Consider the following 14,436-nt stretch of genomic DNA (forward strand, 5'->3'; position numbering starts at 1 on the left):
CTACTGGAGAGTTCGTTAGTTAAAGTTAAAACACGTGAAACTATTAAAACAGGGGAAGTCGGGAAAGAAGGGCAAAATTCGGTAGTTTCCGCAGTGAATGCGGGAAAAGTCGAAAATTATGTTGTTTTTTTTACTTGGTGAGTCGGCGTGAATCACCGCAGGCGCCTCCCGTCCAGCTGGGGGCGCTAGAAAAAGGAGCACTTGGTAAAGAAGAAGTGAAAGCAGGAAGTCCAAAATACAAACAAACAAGTATGACCGCTGCTGTCAGCTGAAGTGACGATTTTCTGCGCACACTCATGTCAGTCGCCAATTTCCCACCTTTAATGTGTGTGTGCTTGTAATGTAGTCACGATGAAAGTGTGCGGGGATAAACACGTTATTGGAGCTAAACCGGCGCCATGATGTTGCAATTGTATTTATTGACGCTATGACGTCATGGATACGTTTGTGGAGAACGAATGTTCTCGGAGAGTTCATGAACTTGTTGCTAATTATCTTTACGTCTTTCGCAGTGTTTGAAATGCATTTCGGCAGCTTGTGGGTGCCGTTTGTGATTGATGAAGGGACAGCATCCATCGTCGTCACGTTTTGAACCAAGCAGCACACCATCAAGTGTGAAACACGGCTTCCCCTTCTGATTGATGACAGGACTGCTGATGGCGTGTCTGCAGAGATGATGAGCTGAAGTTTTATCTGTCAACAACAGCATCATCAGACATGTCTGTCCAGTGCATTCTGCGCTGCACCATCAGGTGACGCGTTTGTATTGCAAGGGTGTTTCTGGAAGAAAAAGCCAAATGGCAAAATGACATTACTCTATCTCACTTTGTGCTTTGCGTTCAACTGTTGCCATAATACACCCCTCATCAAAATCTTAAGACCAGTTGAAAAATTGCTAGAATTTGCATTTTGCACATTTGGATCTTAATGAGGTTTTAAGTAGAGCTACAATATGCAAAAGCAAGAACGGGAAGTGAGACAAAAAGCATTTTGAAAAAGTAATGTATTTATTTCGTTAAAACTGAAATAGGCTGTTTATCAGCTGATCAAAAGTTGAAGACCATTGCTCAAAAAATAACAAAAAACTCTCCAAACCAGAACAAAAAATGTTCTCAGTAGGAGTAGCTGCACCGTTCTTGTTAATCGCTTCAAACATGGGTTTGGGCATACATGATGCGAGTGTTTCCAGGAGGCTAGTGGGAACATTGCTCCAAGTGGTGAAGATGGCCTCACCAAGGGCATCAACTGTCTGGAACTGATGGCCATTTTTATGAACTTCCATCCATCCCCAAATGTTCTCTATGGGATTTAAATGAGGGGAACATGCAGGATGGTCCACAAGAGTGATGTTATTCTCCCTGAAGAAGTCCTTGGTCAAGCGAGCATTGTGAACTGCAGCGTTGTCCTGTTGAAAAACCCAGCTGGTACCACACAGACGAGGGCCCTCAGTCATGAGGGATGCCCGCTGCAACATCTACACATAAGCAGTCGCCGTTTGACGACCCCTCACCACCTTAAGCTCCAGTGTTCCTCTGAATGAAAAAGCACCCCAGACCATGATGGACCCCCCTCCACTGTGCCAGGTAGAATACATCTCAGGTGGGATCTCCTTGTCATGCCAGTAACGTTGGAAGCCATCTGGACTGTCAAGGTTACATTTTTTCTCATTAGAGAATAAAACATTTTTCCACGTTTCAATGTCCCATGTTTGATGCTCCCTGCAAAGTCGAAACGGGCAGTTTTGTGGCGTTGAAGGAGACGAGATCTTTGAATTAGATTTTTGTTTTTTAAACCCTTTTCCCGCAGATGCCGTCTGATGGTGATTGCACTGCAGTCGGCAGCAGTAAGGGCCGTAATTTGGGTCAAAGACCGCCCTGTGCCTTGATGGACAGCCAATCGGATCCTCGGTCTCAGTGTAACCCGCCCTGTTTCGCACCTGCCCGCACCGGGGCTCAAACACAGGACCTTCGTAATGGGAGGCGAGGGCGCTGACCACGCGACTAAAAGCCCGGACTGTCGGCCGCGTGTTCAGCGCAGCTCTTGAGGCAGAGGGAGTGAGGTTTACCAACGTACACTCGCACAGCCTCACAGGCTGGCATCCGTTACATCAGCGCACTTGACTTTTTTGTTCCATAATGCTCAGGATCTTTCAAAAAATGTACAATGACTGATTTACTGCACCCAACCTCAGCAGCAATGGCACGCTGCGAGAGGCCTTGCTTATGCAGCTCCACAATCCGACCACGTTCACAAAGAGAAAGCTTCTTAGCTTTAGCCATCAGGAGGGCATGACAGTGTGAATGCCTGACAGAAAATGACAATTTTGAGCATATTTTGTCTTTTATAGCCTGTGGTCTTAAACTTTTGATCAGCTGATCAACAGCCTATTTCAGTTTAATTGTTGTTTTCAATAAATTACTTTTTCAAAGTGTTTTTTGTCTCACTCCCCCTTCTTGCTTTTGCATATTGTAGCTCTACTTAAAACCTCATTAAAATCCAAATGTGCAAAATGCAAATTCTAGCAATTTTTCAACTGGTCTTAAGATTTTTGATCAGGAGTGTATGTCAGAGATGTACTTTGGCGCAAGACCATGAAAAGACTTGTACACAAGCAGAGCTGATTTAAAGTCTATTCTCTGAGTGACGGGAAGCCAGTGCAGGGACCTGAGTACTGGACTAATGTGCCCATATTTCTTGGTTCTAGTCAGGACTCGAGCAGCAGCATCCTGGATGTACTGCAGCTGGTTTAGGAGAGAAGACAAAGGCATGGATTAGTCTCTCTAAATCTGGCTTAGACACTTTCTCTTGATATTTTCACTTTTTTCTTGTAAAAAAATGGCTGCAGATTTTTAAATGTTTGCTTTTGTTTTAGTTTTCTGGTTAAATGATATTTTTAGAATGTGCAGCACGCCAATAAAAAAGCAGGCGCGGACTGCACTTTGGACACACCTGACGTAAAGCAGCAATTCTTTTTTTCACATCCTCAGGGAGTTCTATGCCATGAGGTGCCATGTTGAACTTACTCTTACTTACTGAATGTACCGGTATAAGGATTAATGTGGTGTAATATTTCAGTGCCGCTTTGTTTAAAAGCCTGTACACGATTTTTTTTGTCTGTAGGCTGGAAAGAAAACGCGTGGCGACACATCTGTTCCAGCAGAGAGCACTGTCGGGAGCAGATGCCATCAACGCCCTCAGACCCTTTTACTTTGCTGTCCATCCTGACTTTTTTGGTCAGCACCCCATGGAACGGGTAGGTATGTCACACTTCCATCACTTGTACAAGAATAATCATCACTATCACGGTACTTGTGATTTGCTGTAAATGTGTGTTGCGTGTGCGGGGCTGCAACTATCCAATATTTGAGTAAGCGAGTATTCTACTGAACATCTTTTTGATTAATCGAGTAATCGGAAAAAACATATTTGTGCTTGGTTAAAGAGCAATTCTAAATACGTAAGAGAAAATGAAGCATTTCACAAAATAATGAACGACCAATTGTTTTCATTGTTTAGATAAATAAATTGACATTGTGCTTATGAACAGAGTGTATTTTCTTGGGTGTTATGGACTACATGATGGTGCTTTTCTAGATGATTGTATCCATCCCAGACTGTAACTATTCACTGGAAAAGGAGAAATAATGATGACTTTGTTAAGACTAAATGACATATTACATCATGTTGATGGCTGTGCATTTATAAATCCCAAACGTAGAAAGGCTGACTGGACACTCGAGCAGACACTCAATAATAACAACGTTAATCTAGTACTGTACTTGTTGGGACCCGGCCGGTGCAGCTGTGGATGGATAGAAGGACAAGACAGGGAAAAGGCAAATGCACCAAACCCACCGCCCACCAGAACTCCCCAAGCAGGGATATGTGCTGATGTAATGTTGTGTCCCAGATTGGATATGTGGCATGCTCTTTGCTGCAGTGCTGTTGAAAGCGCCGCTAAACTGTGTCAGTGCGTCATATATTTGTGTCACGACATGGACGTGTTTTGCAGGAAGTGAATGAAAATTCCTTAAAGAGATTAAACGGCTATTTGGAAAGCCTACAGAAGCCTGGCTCTCGCTCCGTTCAGCCCATGAAGCTCACCTTTTATGTAAGGGACACAAAGGACAGCAGTGATGTGCAGCAAGACCTCCTCACCTCTGGTATAGATGTTGCTGACACTCCCACAGCGTCTACCTTGTGCTTTTAGAAGCTTTAAACGTTCCTCTTTGCTTTCAGGCTTCCGTTCAGTGACCTTTGTCCTGCATACAAATGATGTTCTGAGCACAGTGACAAATGTGTTAAAGTCCTGCAGTCTGCCCGTGGAGCACATGAAAGCGCTGGAATCCGTTGCTCATGCTTCCAAAAGTCCATCAGGAGGGACCGTTCCCTTTTACAGGCCCATTAAGTGGGATAAGAGCTACTACACCTTCACTGGCTTCAGAGACCCTGAGCAGGAGTTTCATCAGGCCACCAGAGTAGAGCCCACTCTCAGGTATCGTATCGTATCTGTCCTCTTGCGTCTTGTGTTGACTTATTTTCAGTAGATAGCAATTCTATAGGCCAGGGGTTCTCAACTGGTGGGCCGGGACCCAATAGATCCATCCAGCTTGTCAAAAATGACATAAAAATACAGTGGCGTGAAAAAGCGTTTGCCCCCTTCCAGATTTCTTATTTTCTTGCATGTTTGTCACACTCACATGTTTCAGATCATCAAACAAATGTAAATATTAGTCAGTGACAACACAACTGAACACTTTATGCAGTTTTTAAATGAAAGATGGTCGGACATTCTCCTTCAGCAGAATTCATGCTCCCGTTTATCACAGCAAGTCTTCCAGGTCCTGAAGCAGCAAAACAGCCCCACACCATCACACTACCACCACCATGTTTTACTGTTCCTATGAGGTTCTTTTTCTTTTACGCTAGATGTAATGAGACACACACCTTTCAAAAAGTTCAATTTTTGAGTATTTCCCCAAAGGTCTTGGGGATCATCAAGATTTTTTGTGCCATGTATGTAGCTTTGGATTTTTTCTCCCTTAATAATAAAAAGTTTCATTTAAAAACTGCATAAAGTGTTCAGTTGTGTTGTCATTGACTAATATTTACATTTGTTTGATGATCTGATACATTTAAGTGCGACAAACATGCAAGAAAGTAAGAAATCAGGAAGGGGGAAAACACTTTTTCACACCACTGTACACACATTGCAGTTATAAGTGAAATATCTGATTGTGTGGTCTTTTTGATATTTTATTTTACGTTTATGCATTATTTGTGTGCATGAAGTTACCATGGTCTTCCTCATTTCCTTGACAAAATGCCGTCATAAATTCCTCTACCATTTGGGAACCCCCGCTATAGGCGATGTCATAAAAGGCTTGCTGAAGTGTGCGGGCTGTGCTGCCTTTTGAGGCACAGCACATAATGGAGTCTCCTTTCTTTGCCAGCTTGTGGCTTCAGAACAACGAGTCCGAGGCGACAAAGAAGCACCAAGACAGTCTTCCTCGGCGAGAAGAACTGAAACGCTTGAAGAAGGATCTGTGCCAAAAATTTGACCTGGCTGACATCAGGTACCCCCACACTGCTACTTACGCACATCCAAAATCATCACAGGCCTCGGGACCGCTGGGGATTTTTTAGAGCAGGGCTGCCCAATGTTTGGCCCGCATCTGTTTTTTATCGGTCCGCGGCACATTCTAAAAATAGAATTTAACAAGGAACCTAACAAAGAAAGCAACAGCAAAAATGGAAAAGTCAGTCATTTTACAGGAATAACGTCAAAATATTAAGAGAAAAAAGTTGGAATTTTACGTGAATAACATAATATGAGGAAAAACATCATTTTTAGTAGCATAATATTTAAGAAAAAAAACATTTGTAAAGTCGTAATATGAGGAAAAAAACAAAGAATAAACGTGTAAGGTGCAGGAAAAGTTACAATGTTAGGAAAATAAATTCATAATTACGAGAAGAAAGTTGAAATAGTGAGAAAAGTTAAAAAGAAAGTCACACCTGAACACTCTAATAAGATGACGTCATATTTTAGTCATTTTATTAGCATAAAGGTGAAATATTAGAGAGAATTGGGTTTTTTTTAAGTCAAAATATTATGAGAAACAAAACAAAATAAAGTTGCCATTTTTGCAAAATTAGGTTGGGGAAGAAGTTATAATATTATGGGAGTAAAGTCCAAATAATATGAGAATTAGGCCTGTCACTACAAATCAATACATTGAGTAATCAAATGATAAAAAAAACAGGTCGATAATGTTGACGGCCTGGATAGATTGACATGTGCACGTATGCGTGTGTGTTTCATCTGCTCGTCTGTCTGTGTCACACAGGCTGGATGGCAAGAGAGTTCACTCTGTGTGCATTGGTTCTATAGTGGAATGAACAGAGAGAGTGAACCCTCCTGTCAGCCATTCAGCCTCTTTGTCCCAGTACGTGGAGGCGGGGCTACTAGGGAGTGGATACACAGACTTGCAATTAGCAAGTTAGCAAGCAACCGCTAATATGAATGAAGGCACAAAAGCCATGGTTTGTAAGCCGAATGCCACAGCTCCAGTGTGGATGTGCAGCAGAGCCTTTGTCCCGACAGTCAACACTTACGGAGGTGTCTGATCGGCGCAGTAAATATAAAAGGAAACAACGCAAAATGTCGAGTGCTCCCAGACAGCGTCGCTCGCTACATTGCAAAACAAATGCAACCTTTCAATACGGTTGAAGGGCCAACATTTGGGGAAATGTTAGAAATGTTTGACAGCCAGTAGGAATTGCCTGGGAGAACGTACGTGCACATGTCACAAACAGCAATTCCTCAACTGTATAACCCAGTGAAAGAAGACGTTTTGAAGGACAATCAGCAACATTGCATTTTACTCCGCCACTACAGATATGCGATCCAGCTCAAATATGACCCCCTACCTTAGTTTAACAATACACTACATAACTGTGTGTGTGTAGGTTTTATTTTTATTTTTTTTTCTTAACAGAGACAGGGTCTGTACAGGCACAGGTACACTATACTTGAGTACCATCTAGTGGTTAAAATGTGAATTACACCGCTCATGACAATAATTATAATGAAAAACATTTCTCAAAAAATGTCGATAATATTGATTAGCGACGATAATTTGTGCTACAATTATCGACCAGCAAAATTTGTTATCACAACATCTCTAATGAGAATAAAGTCCAAATATTATTAAAAGAAAATTTAGGAAGATTATTTTAGAAGAAAGTGTAAACATTTGGAAAATTCAATCAGAAAACCACAGCAAAAAGGGAAAAAACAGCAAAGAGCAAAAAGTTCATACAAATAATATGCTTTTTCACCTACCGCAATTTCCCGCGATCTTGTCCTCTTGGTCACTAGCCAAAGCTCATGGCCATAGGTGAGGGTGGGAACGTAGATGGACTGAGAGCTTTGCCTTTCGGCTCAGCTCCCTCTTCACCACGACGGACCGATGCGGAGTCCGCATCAAAAGCCGTAGTCGGGCTTGCTAAGAGTCACCATTTGGTTGAGAGTAGAGCACACATAATGTTGCGCATGGGATGCTAACGTCAGCTGTCTTGCACAGGTGGCAGCGCAGCTGGGGGGTGGCCCACAGGTACTCTCAGCTTCAGAGCCTGAGCCGATTGTCTGTGCAGAATCTGGACGCCATGATCAACCTACAAGGTAAAACCCGTCACTGGGAACACGATCCGCTGACTGCACGCAACGCCATGTATCTGTCTGTGCGCATCGCAGCCTGGGATGAAATGTCTGCTGCTAAAAGCTGCATAAAGGTGCTACAACCAAGTAGCAGGGACGCCATGGACGCCAAGACCTTGGACTGTTTCCTGCACATTTGCGTACAGTACACAGCATGTTACGTATACTGCAGTACCACTCTCACGTTGTACATGTCATCACGTTAATACGTGCCATGGTAGCAACTCCCCGAAAAGACTCAACGCTGTATTCATTTCCATGTTTTTCATTCAAACCAACAAATATTTATGGAATACGAAGGAGTGTTAGGGCTGCATAAAAAAAAATAATCAGAGATTTTGAGACAAGTCCTAAGTTTACGAGACAAAAAAAGTCGTACATTTACAAAAAATAAAGTTGTAAATGCACGACTTTTTTCACGTAAATTTCCGACTTTATTCTTGTACTAGTATGACTTTTTTCCTCTCAGATTGTTTATTATTTTTATTTTTTGATGTGGCCCTAACACTCCGTGGTATGACGACCACTTTATTCTCGTAATATTACCACTTTTTTTCTCGTAAATTTACGACTTCATTCTCATAAATTCATGACTTTGTTTTATCAGAAATGTACGACTTTTTTCTCATAAATTTCGACTTCTCAAAATCTCTTTTTTATTTTTCTCAATGTGGCCCGAATACGCCGTCATAATGGAAGCCTTGTTTCCTCCACTGGAAGAAAAAAATATCCCAATGTAAGTCATAATTATGAGATAAAATGTCCAATTTTTATCTCATAATTTGGACTTTATTTCAGAATTTTGACTTTCCTATCTCACAATTATGACCTTTTTATCTTGTAATTCTTACATTTTTTAATCTCATAATTCTGATTTTTTATCTCATAATTCGTACTTTTTATCTAATAATTTTGGCTTTTTATTGATTAATTAATGCTTTCCTGTTACATATTTATGACTTTTTATGTCATAATTCTGACTTTTTTTCCTCATAATTATGATTTTATCTCATAATTCTGACTTTTTATCCCATAATTCAGATTTTTTACATCTTATAATTCTGACTTTTTATCTCATAATTTTGGCTTTTTATTTAATAATTATGGCTTTCCTCTGTCATAATTATGAGTTTTTATGTCATAATTTTGACTTTTTTTCTCTCACAATTCAGACTTTTTTGTGGTGATTTGTATTATTTTAATGAGGAAGAACATGCTAACTATATGCGTACAAATAACGTACAATGAAATCTGAAAAAGACGACAGAATCAGATGTGTGTCTTCTAACAGTGTAATGTACTTTGGTCTACGTGATCATCTTTCCAACTGTGCCATCCAAACCATTTGGCATATTTCTGATGATGATGATGATGATGATGATGATGATGATGATGATGATGATGATGATGATGGTGCCATCCTTCCTACAGGTCACACGGTCATATTTGCCGACCAGTCGGGGATGAACGCCTGCGGACACGTCATGTTGGGGACAATGGATGTTCATCATCAGTGGACCAAAGTAATTCAAGTACTTTTACGCTGCTGTTGTCTTGGTTCCCCCTGCGCTCACCTGCTCCACTTGTGCACCTCTCAGCTGTTTGAGCAGCTTCCCAGCTATTGCCGCCTGCAGCAGCAGACCGAGTGGCTCAAGGAGAGGATCAGCCTCCTCCTGGGCGGGACCCGGGTCGTTCACATAGAGAGGCTGGGACCGGTTCGACCCATCATCGAGCTCTACGGCACCTTCAACACCTTCCACAACAATCTCATTTCCAGGCGGCTTAGTCTACACCCCAGAAGTCTTGAGGGTCTTACCATGATGCTGGAGAAGTACGCAGTCTTGTCCTTCACGTTTGGCTTAGACCAGGAGTGGGCAAACTGACTTGGGAGCCACAGTGGGGACAAAAGCATTCACCTTCTGGTAGTCACATTTTAACTGAGCACAGCGCAAAGGTTATATGTTTGCACGCGTTTATCTGTTTGTGTTCAATGGGTAGACACATAAACAAACTCTTAGCAGTATCATGCTAGGTGTTAGCATGCTCACGTTAGCATGTCTGCATTGCTTGCACGTTAACATTAGCAAAGTAGCATTTTTAGCCATTTTCATAGGTAGACTCTTATAGAAAAACTTAACACTATCATGCTAGGTGTTAGCATGCTCACTTTAGCATGTTAGCATTGCTAGCATGTTAACATTAGCATCGTAGCATTTTTTTGCCATTTTCATAGGTAGATGCTTATAGGAAGACATGTTAGCATTGCTCACATGTTAACATTAGCATAGTACCATTTTTTAACATTTTCATAGGTAGACACTTATAGAATGACTTATCACTGTCATGCTAGGTTTTGGCATGCTAACGTTCACGTTAGCATTGCTAGCATGCTAATATTAGCATGGTAGCATTTTTAGCCATTTTCATTGGTAGACTTATAGAAAGACAAAGCACTGTTATACTAGGTATTAGCATTCTAATGTTCACATTAGCATTGCTAGCATGCTAACATTAGCATAGTAGCATTTTTAGCCATTTTCATAGATCGACACTCATAGAAAGACTTGTTGTTGCTAATGTTAACATTAGCATGTTAGCATTGCATTGTTCAGACATCGCGAACATGAGGACAGTGGTCTTCATGCATGCTGATTATGGTTTTTACGCATGTAAATTTTGGCATTAATTTGATGCCATAAATGAGCAGTTATTCTGACATGGCGAGCGTGACGAGAGTGGTCGCTGTGCGCGCTGTTTATGACTCCATCTTTGGGCCACTTTTTTTTTTTTCTTTTTTTTTGAGCTGTCTTTCCTACTTAGACGTATTCAGATGATTCCCTCCCTGCTTCAATCAGCTGTGGCTTGGCCTTCGCCACATGTTTGCAATCAAAACATGCAAAAATGCGACCAACGACCCAGCGAAACACCAAAGTATATAGTAAGAAACAACCCGTGTGTTTGATAAAATCTAATTTTTCTGCCAAACGTCGTCATATAAAGCTTGCTTCTCCGGACAGTGATAGTAATCTGCCACTGAAAGTGTTCCTCTGTTGGGAGATGATGCTGTGCATTGCATGATGCTGGTTGTCCGTGATGGAAAGGAGCCTCCTCAGTGTCCTTTGCTGTGCCACAGATGTCAGGCTGTCCAGCTCAGTGCCAATGGCCGAGCCCGCCTTCCTCACCAGTTTGTCCAGGTGTGTGGCGTCCCCCTTCATTCAGGCTGCTCCCCCAGCACACTACTGCATACAGGAGGGCGCTAGCGACCAACCTTTGGGACTGGAAAATTGCAAATCCTCGTCGACAGCTTTGGCGTTAAATGAAATAATTTGCAAAAGTTGTTTGGGCCGGTTTAAGAAGCTTAACAGGCGCGTAGTTTGTCCATTCCTGGCTTAGAGCTTTCCAATGAATACACGATTGGTCTCTTGTATCATCATTCCCAGGGAGTGGTCTAGTCCCAGTCTTCATGAGATGGGGCACTTCATCATACCCACCAACTGTGACCTTCCCAGCCTTCAGGCCTTCCTCCAGAACCACGCCTCCAAGGCCAGACAACAAACTCAGCGTACAAAACTGTGAGTCACATACCGCACACTTAGACTTTATTAGCTTTATGTGCAAAGCAAGAGGATGCTTACACGTTTTCTTGTTCCGACTGAAATATGTTGATTCCATAAGTAGACCAGAGCTCATACTGACTGCTTCATGAACTCTGTCACAGGTTGCTGACCGAGGAAGAGGCTGTAATGAAGCTGTGTCTCCAGAGTCTTTCTCTCAGGACTCTGTCCAAGGAGCCCAGCGTCACCTCCAGTCAGATGATCCTTTGCTGTGGAAGGTTGTTGGACCAGCGCTCGCCCCTCATGCAGGGCCTCCACGTCCGTGTTTCCCATTTCTACTCCGTGACGCAGGACGGGGACCTCAGCATCCCGTGGGACTGGAAAGGTTGAGTCCGTCCACAAGGTACCGAAAATCCTGTTGGTTTTCAACTGGCGCTTGTGAGGAAACGTTTAACGGTCAGTCGATTCAGGAAGACCACGTAGGAATGTTTGAAACATAAGCACGTCATTCTTGAACTCAAGAAGGAGCCATGTCAGTGTTGAAAGCAAACAAAGAATGACTGCGTTGGCCCGAAGGAAGCTGCCAATGCCAGCAATTTGATGAAGAAGGTGAGAAACTGTATTGAATTCAAAGAAAGAACTCTTTGGAAGTACGACGACGGCAACCCCCTCCGCTCCTCACCGTCTTTACCATCAAGAGTCTTCACTGAAGGGGGGGTGGGGGGTCAGAGTTGAGTTGTAGCTCCAACAGTAGCCCGTGTTAGGGATCATTGTGCCTGTTTTAAGATCATTCATGTCTCACCAACATGACAGCAACATTACTGACACCTAGTGACCACTGTGGAATGCTCTGCTATGTATCACGCTTTTGAGTGCATCTTCTGAACGCCTTATATTTGTTATATTTGGCCGCGTTGAGCCACAAAGCAACATGATTTATTGATGAACGTCTTTGAAAAACCGGGATAGAGTGAAGCCACGGAATTTCAAGCGCAAAGTGGCGAGGGATTACTGCCGGTAGGCTTTTCCCAATCATATACTTTGATGTCCTGATTATGATTTCAACAAGTCCAATTAAACGGCCCACAGACTAACTAACCTATGGCAGTCAGAGCTGTGTGTGTTGTGGAGACATGCTGGCCGTATCGCACACACTTTCGTGCGCACACTTGAGTCTTGAGTGCATGAGTGCGTACGGCTGAATGCAGTACACCGTACTACCCGGATGTTACACTCATCAACAGACTCCACCTCGGCGACGCAGCTGAGGGGGCGGGACGAACTTCAAATGACGGCGACTGAGGAGCAACCCGTAGCGGTGGAGAAGAAGGTGTTTGATTGGTTCTTTGTGCGAGGCGTCAGTATGCTGCGAACAGGAAGTTAGAGGCCTGGCTTGTAGCATTTCCTGCTTCACATGCTGCACCTTTTATTTTACTGACTAATGAACACTTGAAAATATCATCTTGGCTGCTCTGAAACAACAATTTGACATGTACGGGTCACCTGTACTTTTACCTTCCGTAGTCCTACTTAATGCTTACATCGATACCTGATACCAGACCTGTGGACTCGAGTCATGCGACTTGGACTGACAATTTTGATGTCTTTGGACTTGACTCGACAATATCATCAAAGACTTGCCACTCGATTAAGACATGACTTTTTTTTTTTAGTCCTGTCCAGCCATTAGGCAGATAGTCTTGTTGATCTAAATGCCCTTTTACTCTGCCAGGGAAAAGTGTGAGATACACTTCCCCTGTTATACAGAATGTCTTTGACTTGGATGTTTTGTTGTTATGCAAATTTGAAGCGGTCGGACCAGAGCAGGAGGGGATAGAGAAGAAGAGAAAAGAAAACAGAGAGGGGAGTGTGGGGATAAGAGGGGGACAAAAAAAAGAGAGAGACAAAGACAACAGCAATTGCGACAACAATAACAAAACAACAGAAACAAACAGGACTACATCAGCAAATGTCTGACGGCTATAAAAACCATGACGGAAAGGACAAAATAACATCAACAACCACAATGATAAAACTGCATTGAAACTGTCACACATACAGTATTAGTAGTAATAGTAGTGATGAAATGATTAACTATGATAGTGATCAGAATGACTATAAAACTATAATCATATTATAGTTATATTATATTTCACTGTAATGAAAGCAAGAACATAATAACACCCTGGTTAACTCAGTGAGTCATGTGGGGACGTACGTATGTACAGGTATCTCTGTATGTGTGCAAGTCGTCATGTATACTGTATGAAGGTGCGCGTATGTGTGAGTGTGTACTTGTCACTGAGAATGCATGAAAGGAGAGGGACTGCCTCCCACCACCGAGCAAGCGGCAGGCAGCACAAAGACCAGCCCACAGAGCCCTCCCCCCGGGAAGACCAGCAAGGGCCCGCAGAGAGGCAATCCCAACAGGGCGCCAGCAGGCTGGAGGACAGCCAACCCCTGAGACCGGCGAGAGATCACACCCCACAAGGGCAGACGGGCCCCGGGGGCCACACACCAGCAGGCCCAGAGACACCCCCGCAACCGGAAGGGAGCCTGCCCACGGCGGAAGTGCTAGTGAGTGACAGACTACTCACCACAGCACAGGCTCGGGCAAGCTGCGGGCCGCAGGACACACCACAGGACCTACCCGGCCCGCCAGGACCCCCAAACCGCCAAACACCATGGACCCTCCCTCGTAGAGATGGTAGGTAAGCACTCGTGCCCCCACCGAGGGGATACCCCCACACGCCCCACAGCAGACGATCCCACGCGGCAGCCGAGCAGGAGGGCCCAGTCTCTCAGTAGCTACTGTATATGATCTAAGGAGCTTTTTGGAAAGGGCTGTGTTCAATTTCAATTCAATTTCCAGTTGATGAGAATGGTTTTCTTGGCCATGCTTGATGCAGTGATGACAATATATCATTTAAGTCATGTTTCAGGGGCAGATATTTAAAAAAATGGGTCAATGGTGGGATTGCTTTCCCATCATATATTACTGAAACTGGCTCTAATTATAGATTTTATTTGTATGTAAAGTTAAAGTATTGAGAAAAATGTTGTATTGTAACAAGAAAAAAAGTCCCGATTTTATGAAAAGAACTAATATTTTGAATTTTGAGGAAAAATAATGTCATTTTTGAAATGTGAAATAATATT

General features: G+C 43.0%; 1 protein-coding gene across 3 annotated transcripts; it reads left to right on the forward strand.

The window, feature by feature from the left end:
* Window positions 1–218: 218 nt before the first annotated feature.
* On the forward strand, window positions 219–14,406 carry tcaim (T cell activation inhibitor, mitochondrial). 3 transcript variants are annotated; one of them, XM_054782926.1, is made up of 11 exons: window positions 219–298; window positions 513–752; window positions 3,121–3,253; window positions 4,013–4,163; window positions 4,240–4,495; window positions 5,454–5,576; window positions 7,590–7,687; window positions 9,155–9,246; window positions 9,322–9,554; window positions 11,164–11,295; window positions 11,442–14,405. In XM_054782926.1, the coding sequence occupies exons 2-11, from the start codon at window positions 718–720 to the stop codon at window positions 11,665–11,667; spliced, it is 1,479 nt and encodes a 492-aa protein (XP_054638901.1). In that variant the 5' UTR covers window positions 219–298; window positions 513–717; the 3' UTR covers window positions 11,668–14,405. The 3 variants fall into 3 exon arrangements, with proteins under 3 accessions (XP_054638901.1, XP_054638902.1, XP_054638903.1); XM_054782927.1 differs by lacking the exon at window positions 513–752 and having other exon boundaries at window positions 257–298; window positions 11,442–14,406; XM_054782928.1 differs by lacking the exons at window positions 219–298; window positions 513–752 and having other exon boundaries at window positions 2,516–3,257; window positions 11,442–14,406.
* Window positions 14,407–14,436: the final 30 nt, after the last annotated feature.

The sequence above is a fragment of the Dunckerocampus dactyliophorus genome, chromosome 7 (genome assembly GCF_027744805.1).
Source record: "Dunckerocampus dactyliophorus isolate RoL2022-P2 chromosome 7, RoL_Ddac_1.1, whole genome shotgun sequence".
NCBI lineage: Eukaryota > Metazoa > Chordata > Actinopteri > Syngnathiformes > Syngnathidae > Dunckerocampus > Dunckerocampus dactyliophorus.